General features: G+C 42.7%; 2 protein-coding genes across 5 annotated transcripts in view; one reads left to right on the top strand and one right to left on the bottom strand.

Moving 5' to 3' along the window:
* The window catches only part of CWF19L2 (CWF19 like cell cycle control factor 2), a 59439-nt gene extending 49876 nt beyond the window's left edge, over nucleotides 1-9563 (bottom strand). Inside the window, exons 1-2 of one of the 4 annotated variants that reach the window (XM_064409351.1) lie at nucleotides 9449-9558; nucleotides 2473-2781 (exon numbers count right to left, since the gene is read on the bottom strand). Coding sequence is in view for 2 of the 4 variants with exons in the window: in XM_064409348.1 (XP_064265418.1) it covers nucleotides 9449-9523 (75 nt within the window). In the remaining 2 variants the exon portion in view is untranslated. Of the gene's footprint in view, nucleotides 1-686; nucleotides 711-2472; nucleotides 2782-9448 lie in introns of those variants that run through there. The other 3 variants (XM_064409350.1, XM_064409348.1, XM_064409349.1) reach the window with 3 other exon arrangements.
* ACAT1 (acetyl-CoA acetyltransferase 1) overlaps nucleotides 1-17593 on the top strand; it is a 382585-nt gene that overhangs the window by 87343 nt on the left and 277649 nt on the right. The gene's annotated exons all lie outside the window — the stretch shown is intronic.

Raw genomic sequence — 17593 nt, 5'->3', positions numbered from 1 at the left:
CCAAAGTTACAAATAAAATGAGGTAATGTTATAAGTAAGGCACAAACTGAGCTTTTATATTTTTTATTAGATCTAAAAATAAACAGAATAAATGAAGGCAAGTATTTAAGTAATTGAGATACATCATTCTAATGAAAGAGGTGGATCATAATTTTGGCTGAAGTACACAAATACACATTTAGAACAGATTGACTAGAAATCATCATCAGACTATGGACTGCTGTCTCCTGAATACTAAACAAAACAGGATTGAGCAAGATGAATGTGTAGTGGCAGACTGACCACCAGGCTGTTTAAAAGAGAAAGACAGAAACAAAGGCATCAGATGGAAGTTTGTCCATATTTTGCATCCTAGACAAGGATACAAAAATATAGAATCTTTACAATATATCTATGCAAGATCAAATAAAAAGAAAGAAAGAAAAAAGAAAAAAATAAGAACACTGCCTAGACATCTAAAAATATGAAAGAAGTTATAATTTCACCTAAATTATCATTTTAACACAAGACTAGAAAGTTAGCAGCAATACCCTCTAAATCTTTCTGTCTCAAAAATCTAGCTCCCTCAAATTATAATATTCAATTTTTATTGTTCATGATACTTTTCCCTCACATACACATAATTACTTCAAGTAGAAGTGAGCCAGAAAATCTGCCTACACTGCTTTATTAGCTTCAAAACTTACCTTCATATTCTACTTTTCTTTTCAAAAGCTGCAGGGCTTACTAGCATGTCATAAAATGTAAAAAAAAAAAAAAGAAAAACTAATTAATTCTCCTGTCAGATTTACCATTCTATCTATGAGGACTAACTCTAATATTTTCACATCTGTCAACCCACAGGAGTCCAAGCATTTAATTCACATTAAGGTTCATTAATACTTACAATACCACAGGAATAACCAATAATTTATACTTTTTCCCCTTTACAAATGAGGTACATTTTAGGTCACTACAGCAATATTTTTCAGGTTTTTCTCCATAAATAGTGGATGATACATTTCTGAAATAACTCTGTTTCAAAAGTAATGCTTTAATTATGGAAATGCCTGTGCATGTACACATGAAGTCATTATGAGCAACAACCTGTCATAGAAGGACAAGCATCATGCTACACTACACACTTCTGCAACATCCTAATAAAATTGCTAGTGGTCTCCTTTGCAACAAAAAAGGTGAAATGTAAGGCTGGCAAGGCACTCTGCAAGGTCTGTTGTTGTGGTGCTACAAAACCAGTAATTATTCTACACTATGTCAGCAATATTTGCCATGGTTGAAGACAGCCAAATTTTACAGACTTTACCACAAGTAGGTGAAAGGAGTTTGAATTTCACAGATCCTGCTGAATGCGGGAGGAAACCAAGTTCAAGGAAAGTGCTTTCTGGTTTCCATCAAGTGGGTTACTAAGGCCAGCCTGCCCAGTAGCTGACAACATGATCTTCCAAATGAATAAATTTTGCTCCAAAGCAGCCTGTAATACACTGCAGATGCAAAACCCAAAAGCTATAAAAATTACATCATGTCACCTCAGGAAGAAGCAGAAAAGATCAAGGACACTGCCAACAGCCAAGTTATAGGTCACACAATAAACTGAGCTTGTTGCACAGTGGTTCCTCAAGGATGTCCAGAAGAGATGGACACAGAAACCCTGACCCTACTCCTTTCTGATCTCAACACTATTTACTGTTTCAGTAAATGCCAGGGAAACTTTTCCAAACCAGTAGAAAGACCTTACAATTTTCCACCTATAACTGTGGTCAACCTCTAGTTCTTTAAATGATAAATCCCCATGACTCAATAGTCAACTTCTTCATCCAAAAGAAGAAAGATTCCCTTTTCCTCCACAAGCAATCAGAAGAGAATCTACAGCACATCAGATCATTACAGAATTACAAAAACATTCAACAGAGAGAGCACCAGCTAAGCTGCTGTCCTGGCCACCTGCCACGGAAGGGCAGGGCTCCATCCCACACCACTCCTCTCTGCGCTGCCTCTCTCCCATGCTCCCACCACCTCACCCACCCAGGCCTGATCCTGCACTCCAGTCTTAGGCAAGTCACTTACACACCCTGACACAAAATAAATCCCACCAAAAGGATGGTGCGGCTTCCTGCGGAACAAGCTTACAAGTTGCCACTCTAGCAAGGTCATCAAGACTCAAGGAACATAGGGGCAAAGTGCACTTAGGGGGAAAGACGTGTGGAAAAAACTTCTTTTCAGCAACAGCTTTCTGTTAAGAAAGTTCAAAAAATCTAACACCTAGCCAGTCCTTCAGACACCAAGATAAGGCATTCAAAATATCTACAAGGAGTTTTTCTCTCTAATTTCAGGATCATCTCCTATACTATCATACAAACTACCCCACCATTTTAACTGTTTTGATATCAAGTATCAGAAAGGTTGCTATGCCATGTATTACCACCCCATTACTTCCCATGACCCCAAAGCTCAGGGACAGAGAGCCCTGGTTACCTGAGTGCTTATCTCCAGGGAACTTGAACATACCCTTCTTTTGCAGCTCTGATGCTTTTATATCAATTCTCTGTCTGAATAACACACTTAATTTGGTGAATGCTTAGATTATTGTTTGAGTCTCAATATTCCAGTTATTGCTGCATCCACGAAGACTTCCCAAGGAGGACAACAGTGGAAACACAAGAAAGAGCTTAGCTTCCAACACAACTTGGGAACTTGCAACTTGAGTCTGAAGTTGCCTGCATCACCACCTCCTCCAGACACAGCTTTGCCAACTGGAAATGTCACCACTCTTGTCATTTTCACCTGCCAAAAGGCACAGAAGAAAGGTCACCAAAGTGACTATCACTTCAATCATTTAAGCTTCTTGTGATCAATAATCAAAAGTCAGATGTGATTTAAAGAGCAGGCTACAGGAGATTGCAGCCTTCAGTCAGAAACATCTGGGAGGCAGCAGAGGTTCAGCTGGTACATATGCAGACACAACAGATAACTAGAAGCTATTACTGGTAGGAAAGCATAAGTAGGTATTTCTCGTTAATGTGACATCTCTTCATCACTGACCTTCAAAAATGACCTGTCTGTTCAAAGATGCTGCTTGCAAAAATGCATAGAGGTGCTTTGACAAAAATCAAAAAATCTTTTGTGAAAAGGCAGTATTCATTTCTCAGTACCATTACTCTTCCAATAGCACAGATTGAAGTGCTGAAGTGCTTATTTCCTTCAGCAGATAGAGTTGGGCATTTAACACTTCATGAAGGATTTAAAATGGAAAGAACAAAAAGGAGATGCTTACTATTACAGCACAGAAGCAACTATAACCCCTACCAGAGACATGTTTTGCTACTAATTTCTGCCTAAGGAGAGATTTCTGTAATTTTCCACCAAAAACTGCAATACAAAATACTGCCAAGCACTCCATCACCTCAGCAAATACTGATCACTGCAAAAAGACAACTGTTAGGCTTTTAGGATCATACTTCACCAGCAAAACCTGCTGATTTCACAGCTTCTTTAGAGTTCTAATACTGTGAACTCAGTGATACTGTTATACATTGTTTGTTGTTTCCTTTTCTTTAATTTTAAGTTGTATTTTCAAAGAAAATAAAACAAAAAATGTAAACCAAAAATTAAAGGGAGAAGACTAATCAAAAGCATCAAATGAGATGTTTCCAAAAATAATGGCTTGTAAATCTCAAATCAAATTTTTCATAAATATAAATAATTTTCAGAAATATAAATAAGTAAAACTAAACACGCAATTTCTTGTTTGTGCAATTAACTTGTTTTACTGTATCAATTTACTTTCATTGATTCAATAACATACATTATTTGACCAAGGTCTTATTTATCTACACTCAACTTCTGATCTGTCAGTAATCCTTAAAAATTAAAAGGCAGGATTTTCTGCACAAGGAATGGCCAAATCACATCACCCCTCAGAGGCTGAAGAGTGAAAGACTCAAAGTCCATGGAAGAAACCCCAAGTAACAGAAGAGCAACCCTAAAATACAAAAACACTGTATGAAACAACAGATGCAAAAATAATCCAAAATTTGAAGCCTTGATAAGAAGTCCTCGTGTCCAGGAAAAATACACATCTATGCACTTACCACAACACCTAGATTATTTTCTTGCTGTAAACTTGTAAACAAAAATAACAGTGTCATGAACTATCATGCTCCTCAAAACAAGATGCTATTTCTGAAGCTTTCTAATGATTTGCATGTCAACACTTAATTATTTGATTACTGATCATTATCACAAACACTCTCAGCCGCTGGGTTTTATCAGTACAGTTTGGAAGAAAGACTACACAAACAAAAGAATACACTTCCAAGATTTAAAAGAGAAATCTCGATCAATGAATTGTGTGGCATTTTGGTTCATCAAAACAAGTGCAAGTTCAATATTTCATAACAAAAAGCTCCTTAAGGTGAGTTGGCTGAACATCTCATCTTTCCAGAAACAGATCTACTAAAGTACAATTATTTCTGCAAATTTCTTAGATTACCAGAAGCAAAGACTACACAGCTTTCCAACTGTCTTTCCCTAAATAAAGGGATTCCAGAATTACAATCACCAAGTAACTGTCTTGACTGCGTTAGCCAGCTGTGATAAGTTCCTGCTAATCACTTGCTCCCTTTCTAAGCAAGACAAACAAAACACACTGAGAAAAAGTGTCACAGTAGTTTTTTCCCAGTTCTGTTCATAGAATCATCAAATATCCTGCGTTGGAAGGGACTCACAAGGATCAGCCATGTGCAACTCCTGCCCCTGCAAAGGACATCCCAAGAGTCACACCATGTGCTTGAGAGCATTGTCCAAACACTTCTTGAACTCTGCCAGGCTGGTGCTGTGACCTCTTCCCAGGGGAACCTGTTCCAGTGCTCAACAACCTTTTGGGTGAAGAACTTTTTAAGAATATCCAACCAAAACCACCCTGACTCAACTTCAGGCCATTCCCTCAGGTTCTGTCACTGGCACCACAGAGATCAGTGCCTGCCCCTCCTCTTCCCCTCACAAGGAAGCTGCAGACCATGACGAGGTCTCCCCTGAGTCTCCTCTTCTCCACACTGAACCAGCCAAGTGACCTCAGTCAGTCCTCACATGTCTGCAGCTTCTAAGCTCTTCACTGTATTTTTCACCCTCCTCTGGACACTCTCCCATAGTTTAATGTCTTTATTATATGGTGGCACCCAGAACTGCCCCAGCACTGGAGGTGGAGCCGCCCCAGAGAACAGCAGAGCAGGACAATCCCCTCCCTGAACCACCTGGCTGCTCCACTGCAGCAGACAGTCCAACCATAACCAAATTAAAGCAGAGAAAGTCAATACACTTAGGACTTTAATCTGTTCTCACACAGGCAGCAACAAGTCCATTTCTGAAAAGCAGACAGCAGAGTATTGACATGGCAACTATGACATCCGCATGCGTTCACATTATAAAATGCTAAATCGACTTTTCACAGAAATAACAGAGTATTTACAGAAGGAGTCTTTAAAAAGTTGCCATTTTCCATAGCTATATTAGGTTATTTGGTCCATAAATAGGAAAAGGCAACATGAAATGAGTTGTTTGGGTTTTTTTTAAAGTTTCATTTCTAAATTTCCCTATCATCCAAATAAGCAACAAAGGAATCTCTACAGCTTCCTTGTACTGTATACAAGCCCACATGGACTTGTATACAATAAAATGCTTATTATACACTTCTGCTAACACATTCTAAAACTTTGGTATAGAGAAGGAGGCGGGGGGAAACTCCTAACCTTCAATATGTCTCTCCTTACTTCAACTTTTCATTGTTACTGCAAAGAATAGAAATAGTTCAAGGACATTCATAAAGTGATGAAGACCAACTCCACAAGCAACAGCAAAGAAAACAATTTGATCATTAATGTATGTTTCAGTATTACTCAAATGCACCCAAGAAAATCTTTGAAAATCAGAGAATCTGACTTAGCTTTAGATTGCCTGGAAGTGAAAACATAACAATGTGGATCTATAACACAGATTCTATACTGTCACTTTCAGTAAGAAGCTGAAAAGTCACATTGGGAAGGTTTCTCATCAACCACATAGGGACCAAGCATCTCTAATGGTTAACTTCTGTACAAAACAACGTCTTTGTCTCCAGATCCATTCCTACACACCACAAAAAATTTACTTGAAGAATCACAGTGGCTAGTATTTCACAAATTATACTCCATTCTGTGTCCCTGTACTGGACTTCTTGGTGCTCTGACATACTCAGAACTGAGAATCTAAACTAGTATCCCAACTAAAAAATGTCCAGCAATGCCCAGGAAAGCTAAAGTGTATACAGGCTTAAGTTCAAAGTGAGCCATCTCCAAAATATTCCTGAATCCTCCAGCAATCTGAGGCTCAACAACTTTTCAATCCACAGCTTCCAACAAATACTTTACATTTTAGGCTATTCTTGTTTGGATGGAAGTGCAGTGCTTGTATTTGCAACATGCTATTCAAGAGACCATACAACTTCTCTGTGCATCATCTGAAAGTTCACTTCTTTTGTCTGCTTTAAGCTGGCTACCTGAAAAATCCTTAACACAACATAATTCTTAACCTGAAAGAACCAGCAGATAACACTTTCTGTTCCCTTCTCTGTATCATTTAACAATTTTACAGAACTCTCTTCTTGCATTACCTTTATTTTCAGCCTACCTTTCCTTGTCTCAAAACCTCTGGAGTCCTTGGCCAGTCTGCACCATGATCATCTATCTCTGCACCTTTCTTCCCACCTTCTCCAAGGTTGTTTGGATCTTCTTGAGATGCTGGGACCAGGGCTGCATAAGCTATTTGATGTTACACAGAAATGGGCAACATTTCTGTGCAACCACTTTCTTTGTTCTTTATTCATCTCACAGTAATTCTAACACTTGATCAGCTTTTGTCTAAGCAATGATGTAGCGTCTTTATAGAGCTATTTGTTCCCCAGTTTTGAATGGCAAAAGCCAATGCTGAGCCCACTGCTGTACAAAGAAAATCAGCATTTGCCTTACTCCAGAAAATCAGGTTTGTACACTGGGTTTTCTTTAGTATCACACAAATATGGCAGATACAATGTTAAGATATTCATGTAGGAGTAATTTATACTCATGGCATTTAAAAATATGCTGAAAAATACAATGATGGTCTATTTCTTGCTCAAGTCAAAGAAAATTACAAAATTCAACAAAGATCCTACATGCATACCTTTTAATACACTACAGCTTAGCAATAAGAAAAAATATCAGATTTGGTTTCATTCTAAAAACTCCAAACCACTTTCTCTAATATTCTTCAGCAAGGCTGATGAGCAGAATCTAAACCTACAAGAATATATCAAGACTGAGAGTTAGGACCTATGACTCTACAGTATCACCAAAGAACTCTTGAGACATATCCTAACAGCACAGCCCAGGTGCTGAAGCAGCAACTCTTTGAGACATACCCTAAGAGTGCAGTGAGAAGTGTAGCCCCCTGCTCAAGACACCAAACTTCCTAGCAACTACTGGAACTGTGCCAAAGACAAGCTGTGCCCCAGGCAAAAAGGCACAGCTTTGCACAAGAGAGAGCCCTCAGGGGCCAGCCAGGAGAGCAGGCACTCAGAGACACTGCAGGAGCCAAGGACTCAGCAGGAGGAGCCCCGACCATGGCACACATAGGTGCACGGGTATCAAAGCTCAGGGATTTGGTTGCTCAGGGTCCCTCCTTGGAGGCAACCAGCTCAAGCTGGTTTGTGTTTTGCACCATGATTAAATTGTTGTAAGGATCCAGATGTCTCTGACTCTTCCATGGAAAAGCTGGGGTCAAGCTGGTAAGGGAAACTTGTCTGACTGAGTGTGAGTGTTGTGTACAGGGAAGCAAGCAGAGCACACGTTGGCTCACTGGAGCTGCCCTCCACAAAGGGGCTTCAGTGCCAGCAGTGACAGCCTCGGGTGATGGGAGTGCATCCCGGGTGGGGGACTGTGCTTCCTGAAAGGTCAGCCAGGAGAATTTCCTTAACCCCATCACTGGAGTTTTCAAGACATGACTGAACAGAGGACTAAATAATCTCACCTAGGCTGCCTTCCCCACAAGGGGTTGGACCAAGGCATCTTTCAAGGTCTTTCCAGCCAGGGCTGTCCTAGGATTCTAAGCCAGCAGCATTGGCCCAGGCAGCTTGCTGTCCAAGTGGCACCAGCTGAGAAGGAAAGGCAAAGTAGGATAATAGTGCCTACATCAGCTTTGCTTGCTGTTAAATGTATTTTCCGAACATCCAAGAGGTTGAACTGAGCAAAGGAGAAGTTTAAGTAAAGCAACAGACATCTTAACAACACCAACAAACTTTTGCAGGGTAGTGTGATTCACTAAGTTAAACAAAATTCCCTTCAACTGCTTGTCAAAAGGGAACTTTCATTGCCAAGAAATGGTTCCATAACTGCACAAAGGAGATGCCCACCATGATATATAACATAAAATCCTCTCGCTTTCTGCTTGGCCTTGAGAAAAGGCATCACTGTTGTGTAAGCATCAGGCTATCCAGGCCATTTCCCCACTACTTTTTTTCCGACAATATCTTTGCCCAGGAAGATTTGGCTGCTGCTTACCCTGGCCTTCCTTTTGTCAAAAGCCCATAATCATAACACCATTCTCTTTCCATACGCTGTCTTTCTCTTACACTTCTCTAGTTATTCCCCCTTAAACCCCAAAACAAGCCATGTCACTTAAGTGATGTGTCATTTGTGACTTCAGCATTCACTCTACCTACAAGTCACAAGAATCACCACAAATACCAAAACCAGGCGGGTTTTGAACAAAATGCATCAGGACTAGCACGGGTCTCCAAGTCACAGCAGCTCTACCAAAGCACCTGTGAGTGGGAGACTCCTAATTCCTGTCTTACAGTACAGCAAGTAATTGGTCCTACAAAATCAGGCTCCCACTTCTTAACACGTGCACACAACTTCAAGTTGTTACCAGAATGTTGCAAAGGAGGGATACAGGCTCTTTAGGAAAGACAGCCCTTAAGACAAGGGGGAGGCGCCTTTTGTGTCTCATTTAAGGAAAGGCTGAGAGCTGGGCCTGTTCAGTCTACAGAAGGCCGGGAAGTGAGGGTGGTGTCATCGAAGTATAAAAAGATCTGAAGAGAGAAGGTAAAGACTCCTGCTCTTTCCAAAGGTGTAAGCACAGAGATACATAATAAATGAAACGCCAAGAGGATGAATACCACGAGCGGCAAAACGCACGAAATCAGGCGGCTGTCAGGCAGATATTCCGGACTGCGTCCTGCGGCTGTCGGTGCCGCAGCCCAGCTCCCCGGGGCACCGAAGGGGCTCTCCCCCCTCCCCACGGCGTCCCCGCCTCCGGCTGCCGCGCCGGGGCAGCTTCAGGAGCGCACCGACCCCGCAGGGCACCCAGCGCAAAGCCTGGGCAACGGAGGGGTGCTGAGCAGCCGGGGGGCAAGGCTGGGCCGGGCCGGTCACCGCACCTGTGCCAGCAGCGCGTCCCGCTCCCGCTGCTCGCGCTGCTCCCGGCGCCGCTCGCCCTCCGGCCCGGACGCCATCCGCACCGCCCGCCGCAAGGCGCGCAGCGGCCGTACGGCAGCCCCGCCGTGACACTGTCGTGAACAGCGTGCCGGGGAATGGCGGGGGGGGGCGGCTCCTCCCGAGGGGCTGCGGGACACGGCGGGAACAGGAGGGACAGCCGGGCACGGGGGCACGGCGGGGACAGCTGGGCACATGGGACACGGGGGCACGGCGGGGACCTCCCCGCAGCCGGGTTCTGGTGCCGGCTCGGTCCCTCAGCCCCTCTGTTCTCGCCGGCGTCTGTCGCGACGCGCTCGGCTCATGACAGGGTTATAGAACCATAGAGTATCTGAGCTGGAAGGGACCCACAGGGATCATCAGTGTCCAGCTCCTGCACAGCACCATCCCCAAGAACCACACCGTGTGCCTCAGAGCGCTGTCCTAGTGCTGCTTGAGCTCTGTCAGGCTGGTGCTGTGACCGCGTCCCGTTCAGTGCCCAAACACCCTCTGGGTGAGGAAAGAACCTTTCCTTAATATCCAACTTAAATTCCCCTGACTGAGCTGCACACCAGTTTCCTCGGGTCTGTCGCTGCTCACCACAGAGCAGAGATCAGTGCCTGCCCCTCCTCGTCCCCTCACAAGGCAGCTGCAGACTGCAGTGACATCTCCCCTCAGTCTCCTCCAGGCTGAACGCACCAAGTGACCTCAGCCGCTCCTCAAATGGCTTCTGCAGTCCCTTCAGCATCTTCATTGCCCTCCTCTGGACACTCTCCCACAGTTTAATGTCTTTTTTACATGGTGGCACCCAGAACTGCCCCAGCACTGGAGGTGAGGCTGCCCCAGAGCAGAGCAGAGCAGGACAATCCCCTCCCTTGCCCAGCTGGCCATGCTGTGCCTGATGCCCCCAGGACAGGGTTGGCCCTCCTGGCTGCCAGGGCACTGCTGCTCATGTTCCACTTGTCACAGACCAGGACCCCCAGGTCCCTTTCCGTGGTGCTGCTTTCCATCCTCTCATTCCCCAGTCTGTCTGCACGCCCAGGGTTGTCCCATCCCACACCTTGCTCAGAGCTCACCAGCCTCACAGGTGGAGGTCACAGCAAACACCATGTCACGGCACAGCAGCTTATTGGAACCCTGTGCTGCTTCACCAACAGGACCACACAGTCCTGCAATGGGCATCGAGGAAACTTCCCTGCCCAGCCACCCAGAAGCCTCTCCAGCACTCACACTCATACCACCTGAGCTGCCCTGGCAGCTCCACACCCCACAGTGAGACAAGGATTCCTTACTGGCTCGACCTCAGTTTTCCCATAACAAAGTCTCTGACGTCTCAATCCTTAAAATAGTTTAATCACAATACCACAACAAAATAACAATTTGAGCTGGGTGCCTTCGAGTAGGGACCCCAAGTGAAGAACCCTCAGGGCTCTTACACCCTCACAAGCACAGTCCAAGCAGAGTAATATCTGAAACCCTCGGCTCTTTGTGTGTCCCTGGGTGCCTGGGCACCTGGCTGGCACCAGCCATCCCTGTGCCCTTCAGCAGTTTCAGTCTCTTGCCTCAGGCTTCTCCCCAGAGCTCAGCCTGCAGCTGCACACCAAGCACTCAGTGCAATCCTCAACACTGCGGATACTGAGGTCCAAGCTCATCCCTCCTGCTGGGCCAAAATTCCCTTGCACAGCCCCTGGCCTGCTTGTCCAGACCGGCATTAATGAGAGTAAACAAGGGAATGTGGCCCAAAAGATGCTCACAGGTTCCAGTGCCATGCAGTGCCCAGTGCTCCCCATTGCTGTGAACACCTCCGGGTGATCTTCCAGACACTTTCTGGCCCATTTGCAGCCAGTTCAGTGCAGCCATGCTAGACTGTGACCTCTGTAGTGTCAGGGTGCTGGCTGCTTGGAATGTGCCTGCATGAGCAGAGGGAAATTCAAAAGCAGATGCGTTCAAGCACTTGAAAGTTGCAGTTGGACAACAGTATTTGACAGGGTTTCTTTGCCTCTGGTGCAACAAATGTTTATCTGGGACATAATTTCTTTGGGATGAGATCAGAGCATTATTAATGTGTCTGACACCAAATATGTCCACAGATGCCAAGTAATAACATTCTTTAGGCCAAGGTCTGAGTGAAGATTTTGGGTAATTTGTTAGCTATTTGCATGGGACAGTATGTTTTCAAAGTGATAACAGTAATTTAATCATCATCTCCATGGTGGTATTAAATGTGTAAATTGAATTTGCATATTTGTGCAATTTATGCTGACAGTTAACAGCATCTCAAGAAAAACCTGCTGTAGATCACCACTAGGTGTAGAATGAGAACTGATAGACTTTCATAGGCACCATTTGGAAAAGCAGCATGTGAAACCACTTCAGGGAGCCATTTACAGAGCAAACAGATGGATACAGAAGATGTTCCAGCAGGATTGACTGATGCTACTTACAGTCCCTGGCTATATGCAGCAAAGTACACTGCTTGAGAGAGGAGAAGCAAGAAAAGAGCATGTTTGCCCCATTAAGGAAAGCCTCTTCTCACCAACAAATTGGTTTCTTTCCATCCCAGTGCTACCACTTGTTCCAGGCAGCCAGCAGAGTATCTCAAATGGGTGCTCTCTAACTTGCTCAGCACACAGCCAGGCATATGGGCTTAATAGATTTGTATTAAATCTAAACAGAAAATTGATAGTCCATGAGCTGAGCCAACTACTTGTGACTGAATCAGTTTAGGAAGTATTTGAGAATGAGAACAGAAATTCTGGAGACTGTGGCATAGCGTGAATAGTGACAGATGTGGACAATTTGGGAGGGAGACCAGGGAATGTATTTTCTACAGCAGAAAGTTACAGACAAGGGAGAAGATTTAAAGCATGGGATGAGCTCTCGCAGTGTTAGGTGCTATTCTTCATACCTGTAACCCTCCATGTCATTAATAGGGTGGTTCTGTAAGTTTTAATTTAAAACCATTTTCTAATACTCCTGGTTTTAGGAAAGAAACTATGACACAAATACACTCTAGAATCTCAAAAACTGAAGAACAGTAAAGTCTAGAAAGTTATATCTGAGAGCTGCCTTTAATTTTGAAGTCAGCAGTTTGGGGAACAGTGGCATAATTTAGTTTCATTTCCTCTCCTTGTTCAAGAAAAGTATTTTCTCAAAGGAACCAGGTAAAAATTAAAGTTTAGCCTTATTTCTTTCAAGTTATTAGTATGTCTGAAAGCTACTCACATGCTCAGAAATCTTCAGTGAGCCTAGAGAACTACTTCTTGGCATATCACTTTTAATGGTCAGCTGGGCAGCTCTGCTCAGTTGTCTCATTCTCTGTGCCAAAATTAAAAGGCTAATAAAACAGTAATGCCTTGGAGATGCTGATTTTTTATGAACTTCAGGGAGGAACTGACCTTTCCTAGTGAAGTATTATTTTCCATTTAATGGCACATTTTACACTTTCTCTGAAAGAAACTGGTGATTCTCCAACTGACCTGTGTTATAAACCATGCTTCTAACTTTCACTATGTGCCTTCAACTCTGTTTGATGTTTTATTTTTATTTCAAAAAGGTTAAAAAAATCCTCTCTACTCAGTGTGATCCTGTGAAGTTTTCTTTAAACAAGAGGCAAGGTTTCACTAAGGGAAAAGATGTTCTTTTTTCCTGAGAATACAAAATCTTTTTCCCCTGTGATGCTAGAGAGAATTTCTTACCTCAGTTATAACAACACATTATGAAGTTGTCATACTAAAGAAAAACAATATCCAGTAAGGCGCTGGTAAGAGGACAGAAAGGGGACACACCCCAGTCAAAATGTACTTTGTTTCAGTTAGATCTCATTCTGTTAATTTTTAAAACCACCTAGTTTTCAGTTGCCATTGGTACTATCGAGCAGTCCTTTACATTCAGTTCTGAGGGATTACTTAGACTCAGATGGGAATTTTCATTTTGTCTCAGAAATAGAAGTGTCAGTCCTTGGAGAAATTGCAGTGGGGAAAAAAAAAAAACAAACACCAAAACAAACAAACAAACAAAAACAAAAACAAAAAAAAACAAGCAAAGAACAATGCAATTACAGGGAAAAGCATATTTCTTTCATAGAAATTTCATTATGTTTACTCAGGAGAAAATTAAAGCAACTGTGTCTAAATTCAGTGCCATAAAATGATAGACCACCTCACCCAAAAATCAATGCAGCAACAATGCCCAGGTTATTAGCTGCTCTTGCCTGAATTGTGCTGTGAGTGCCTCAATTGTGCAGTGAACACCTCAATTGTGCAGTGAGCACCTGAAGTGAAAAACCAGACGATTTTCTACTGTCCATCAAGAAGAGTGCTCCTGGCAGCAACAAAAGAGCTCCAGTGATATTGAGGCTCCTGACAGCCTCGCTTGGAAAGGAGCGCTCAGGTTGCAGTGAGAAGAAATGAGGAGGCTGTGGTGGATCGAACAAAGATATACCCATTGTTCCACATTCAATAGCAAATTGCGAGTTTCCTGTCCCTGAGCAATAGTTATTTTGTTAATTTCTTCAGCTTCTTTGAAAAGAAATTATAATTTTGGCTGTAGATCAGCAGACCAGGGGGGTGGGGTTTAGAAACATCAATTTTCAATCTCCCCACCCAAGTTTCATGACTGTAATAAAGTGAATCCTTCATCTGGGAAATTCTCTAGTGACAACTTGGCAGTTCTGGGTTAGTGGTTGGACTCGGTGATCTTTGAATTGAGGTCTTGTCTAATCTAAATGATTCTATTATTCTACTAATAAATGTTTTGTGAGGTAGCTGCCACACATGTGAAATAACTTTCAGTTCATTTCTTGGGAAGCATTCACATGCTTTATTTGGCTTCTTTTCCTTTGAGAAGTTGAAAACTTTTTTATCACACAGGAAGCTTGCAGCAGGGCTAACACTCATCCTGTCTGTGATTTGCTGAGACTGGTAACACACCTTTGGGGAGAAATGACTACATCTTCTCGTGCTTGCTCATCTTGGAGAGGAGCATGTCAGGGAGCTTCAGATCAGCTACTTTGAAAGTGAGACACAAATACTGACTCAAGATCATCTGGCTCGGGCAGGGGATTAAAGCCCTGGGGCTTTCATTTATCAGTCCCTCTCCATCAGACCAGTGCAATAGTAACTAAAATACTCTTAGACAGATTTTCAATGCAGTACAATTGGTTGGTTTTGGTTTTAAGTGAGATTAAAGGACATTTTTGGCTCTTAAAGGCAGGCCAGCTGCAGAGGCCACGTTGTAGCCTAGTCCCACAGAGTTATATCAACCCATTTGTTGCAAGAGCAGCAATACTTTAAACTGGTATTGGAGACACTTAGAGAGTAACCACAGACTTTGGCTGCTCCCTAGACCTTGTCTTTGTCCTTTTCTCCTGCAGTGCTGTAGCTCAGCCCAGCACATGCTCACATGGGTAGCACACAGTGAACTGAAGGGAGCTGTGGAAACCATCCCAGCTGGACTGTACATCCTTTCACTGCAATACAGAGAATAAAAGAAGTTGGGAGCATGTCTTTTTCTAATGAAAAGGTGAACACTTGTGGGAAAAAATTGTTGAGACCAATGAGGTCTTGCTCCATGGAAATGGCTCCAAGGCACTACAGCACCGTGACAATAATTGTACAGAGAATTTGACTGCCACACAGAGTGCTCATAATTGTCTCTTTCAGCAGCAACTTGAACAATTTGCTCTACTCCAATTTTCACCCCACAATTCCTGAAATTGCTTTTCATTTTCCTTTGTGTTATACTACTCTGTTTAGAGGGAAGGGCAATTTCATATCCAATTCTTGTCTTAGCCCTTGACCCAGAAATAGCTGTAAATACTGAGTAATATGCCTGACATCCCAAGTCCCTGTCTTTGTCACTGTTCTTGACAGGAAACCCTCTGACAAGTGCGACACTACCAGCTTGTCTTGCCACTCACCTCATTTTGAAACACAAAGGCGCCTCCAGGCTCCTGTTGATGCTAACACACGGGCTACACTAAGCAAGCATATCTCAAAGCATATGCCACCATGCTGGATACCACTGTGCTGGAAACAAGACCATGAGTGGAAGGACACTGGATTTCTTTTAGTGTGCTTTTTTGGGCTCTTCTGTGCTAGAAGTTTCAGAATGGAAGAGACCATAGTATGGCCCGTAGTCAAGTTCCATTCAATATTTCCCCATGATGTGGTTTTAAACCCTCACCCTGCCTTTCAGAAGCTTCTCAGGGAGCTGCTGATACAAGCAAGACATAAACACTCCTGGAGGGTGTCCTGCCAAGAGGGGGATTCAGAAATGGATTGGTCACACAGGAATAATGTCTTATTATGAAGTCTTTGTGCCTTGTAAAGCCATGCACTTTTTCTGCAGGGAAGATTGGCAAGAAGTGATTTTTTTACCCTGTGTTTCCTCCTGCTTGTTCTCCCAGGAGAGCACTTGGCATGTCAGTCTGAACAAGTGTATTGACTCAGCTGAGAGGATTATTTGGAAGGAACAAAGGTGAGGCAAGAACTCTGGCCATCCTAACAAACTTCCTACCAGGGATCTTGGAGTGATAAATCTAGCTGTGGCCTGCAAGCTGGCTCCATGTCTTCCCGGTTTTGTAACAGAAATGCGAGTAAATGGGAACAACACCATAGACTGCACAATTGTGTTTATTTAATCTGTGAGATATCAACAGAAAGAAAGAGATAAATCTCAGTGATTCCTCTAATATGAAGCATACAGATAAGCTACATCTCTCCCCATAATCAGCATTTCTTCATTAAAAGGAATTTATTCAATTTTTTTTTTTACTCCAGAACATCTTCTAATTTACATCCTTGTCACATACAGCCTAAAACTTAATAAAGTCTGAGACCCAAGAAGAATGCATGATAAACAAACTTCTTTTCTTTTTAGTGTATCCTTAACATTCAACAGTTGGGCCAGAGGAAATATATCCTCTCATTGTGGTAGCTTGGTGAGAGGCATTGATGAATTCTAAATGAAACCCCCTCTGAACCTTCCTCAGAATATGGGATGAAGAGTGAGGAAAGATGCAAAGTGAGTATATGCAGCAGAAATCATTACAATGGCACTTATTTAAAAAAAAATTTAAAAAGGAAGCATTTCTCAAAGAAACCAAGCTCTCTTGAAGGGCATAACCCCTTAACAAAAGAGTCACATAGAACTGCTAGGGATTGGTTCTTATGATAAATTAAAACCAGCATCAGGCTACTTACCAGATGGGCTACTTACTAAAGGGCTTTATGTAAAAATTTACCAATCTGAGATGCCTATAATAAGTCCAAAGATAAATAATCCAAGGAGAGGTTTTGAATGGGAAATATAAAGTGTTACGAATTTCAAGGACTCAAGAACGTCATTATTTATGAATCAAGGAGTTATTTCTGTATTGGTAAATTAGGAAATCTAATGTGGGTGAGAATTCAGAGGCCATGAGACCAGAGGAAATACATACATAAAGAAAGGTGAAAAGATGGATGGCACACATAAACAAGTCCTCAGAAAGGAATGCTGTGCACAAAAAATTGATTTGCAAAGGAAGAAAGAGGGGAGGAAAACCCAGCAGATTTGTGTTAATAGAGAGAACAGAAGAATGTGTAAAGAGCATGTATGTGCACATCCCTTCTGGAAACTATGCAAGAGGCAAGCAGAAAAAAAAGAATGAACAACCTCTTCTCTGTTTCTTATCCTTTCCATCTTTAACTAGAAGAAAAAGGCAGTGTGAAGAGCTGGAGAGCTTTGAAGTTGGAACTGAAGGCAGGATTTGCTTTCTAATATCAAGGACGTGGGATTCACTGTAATTGTTCTAGCAGAGCTTCAGATATTGCCAGATTGTAACTTGAGTTTTTGCCAGAGAGAGCTGCAGCATACTGTAAAAGACTGCCTCCCTGAGACGAGTGCTTTAGCAATTCTCTGGTTGCAATTTTATGCTTTGAATTTATCCAAGTGTATGAAGAACCTAACATTATGGACTGATGTGTGTTTGAGCAGTTGTATGTGATGAGAAACATGCTGCTTCATCTTCTGCTCTGCACAAGGCATCAAAGATGAACAATCTAAGGAGACAGGATGGCTCAGCAATACACTATGAGCTACTTTCATTGTTAGTAATTTCTAAACTC

Source organism: Passer domesticus, chromosome 2, assembly GCF_036417665.1.
Source record: "Passer domesticus isolate bPasDom1 chromosome 2, bPasDom1.hap1, whole genome shotgun sequence".
Lineage (NCBI taxonomy): Eukaryota > Metazoa > Chordata > Aves > Passeriformes > Passeridae > Passer > Passer domesticus.
This window is presented reverse-complemented; position numbering and strand designations above follow the sequence as displayed.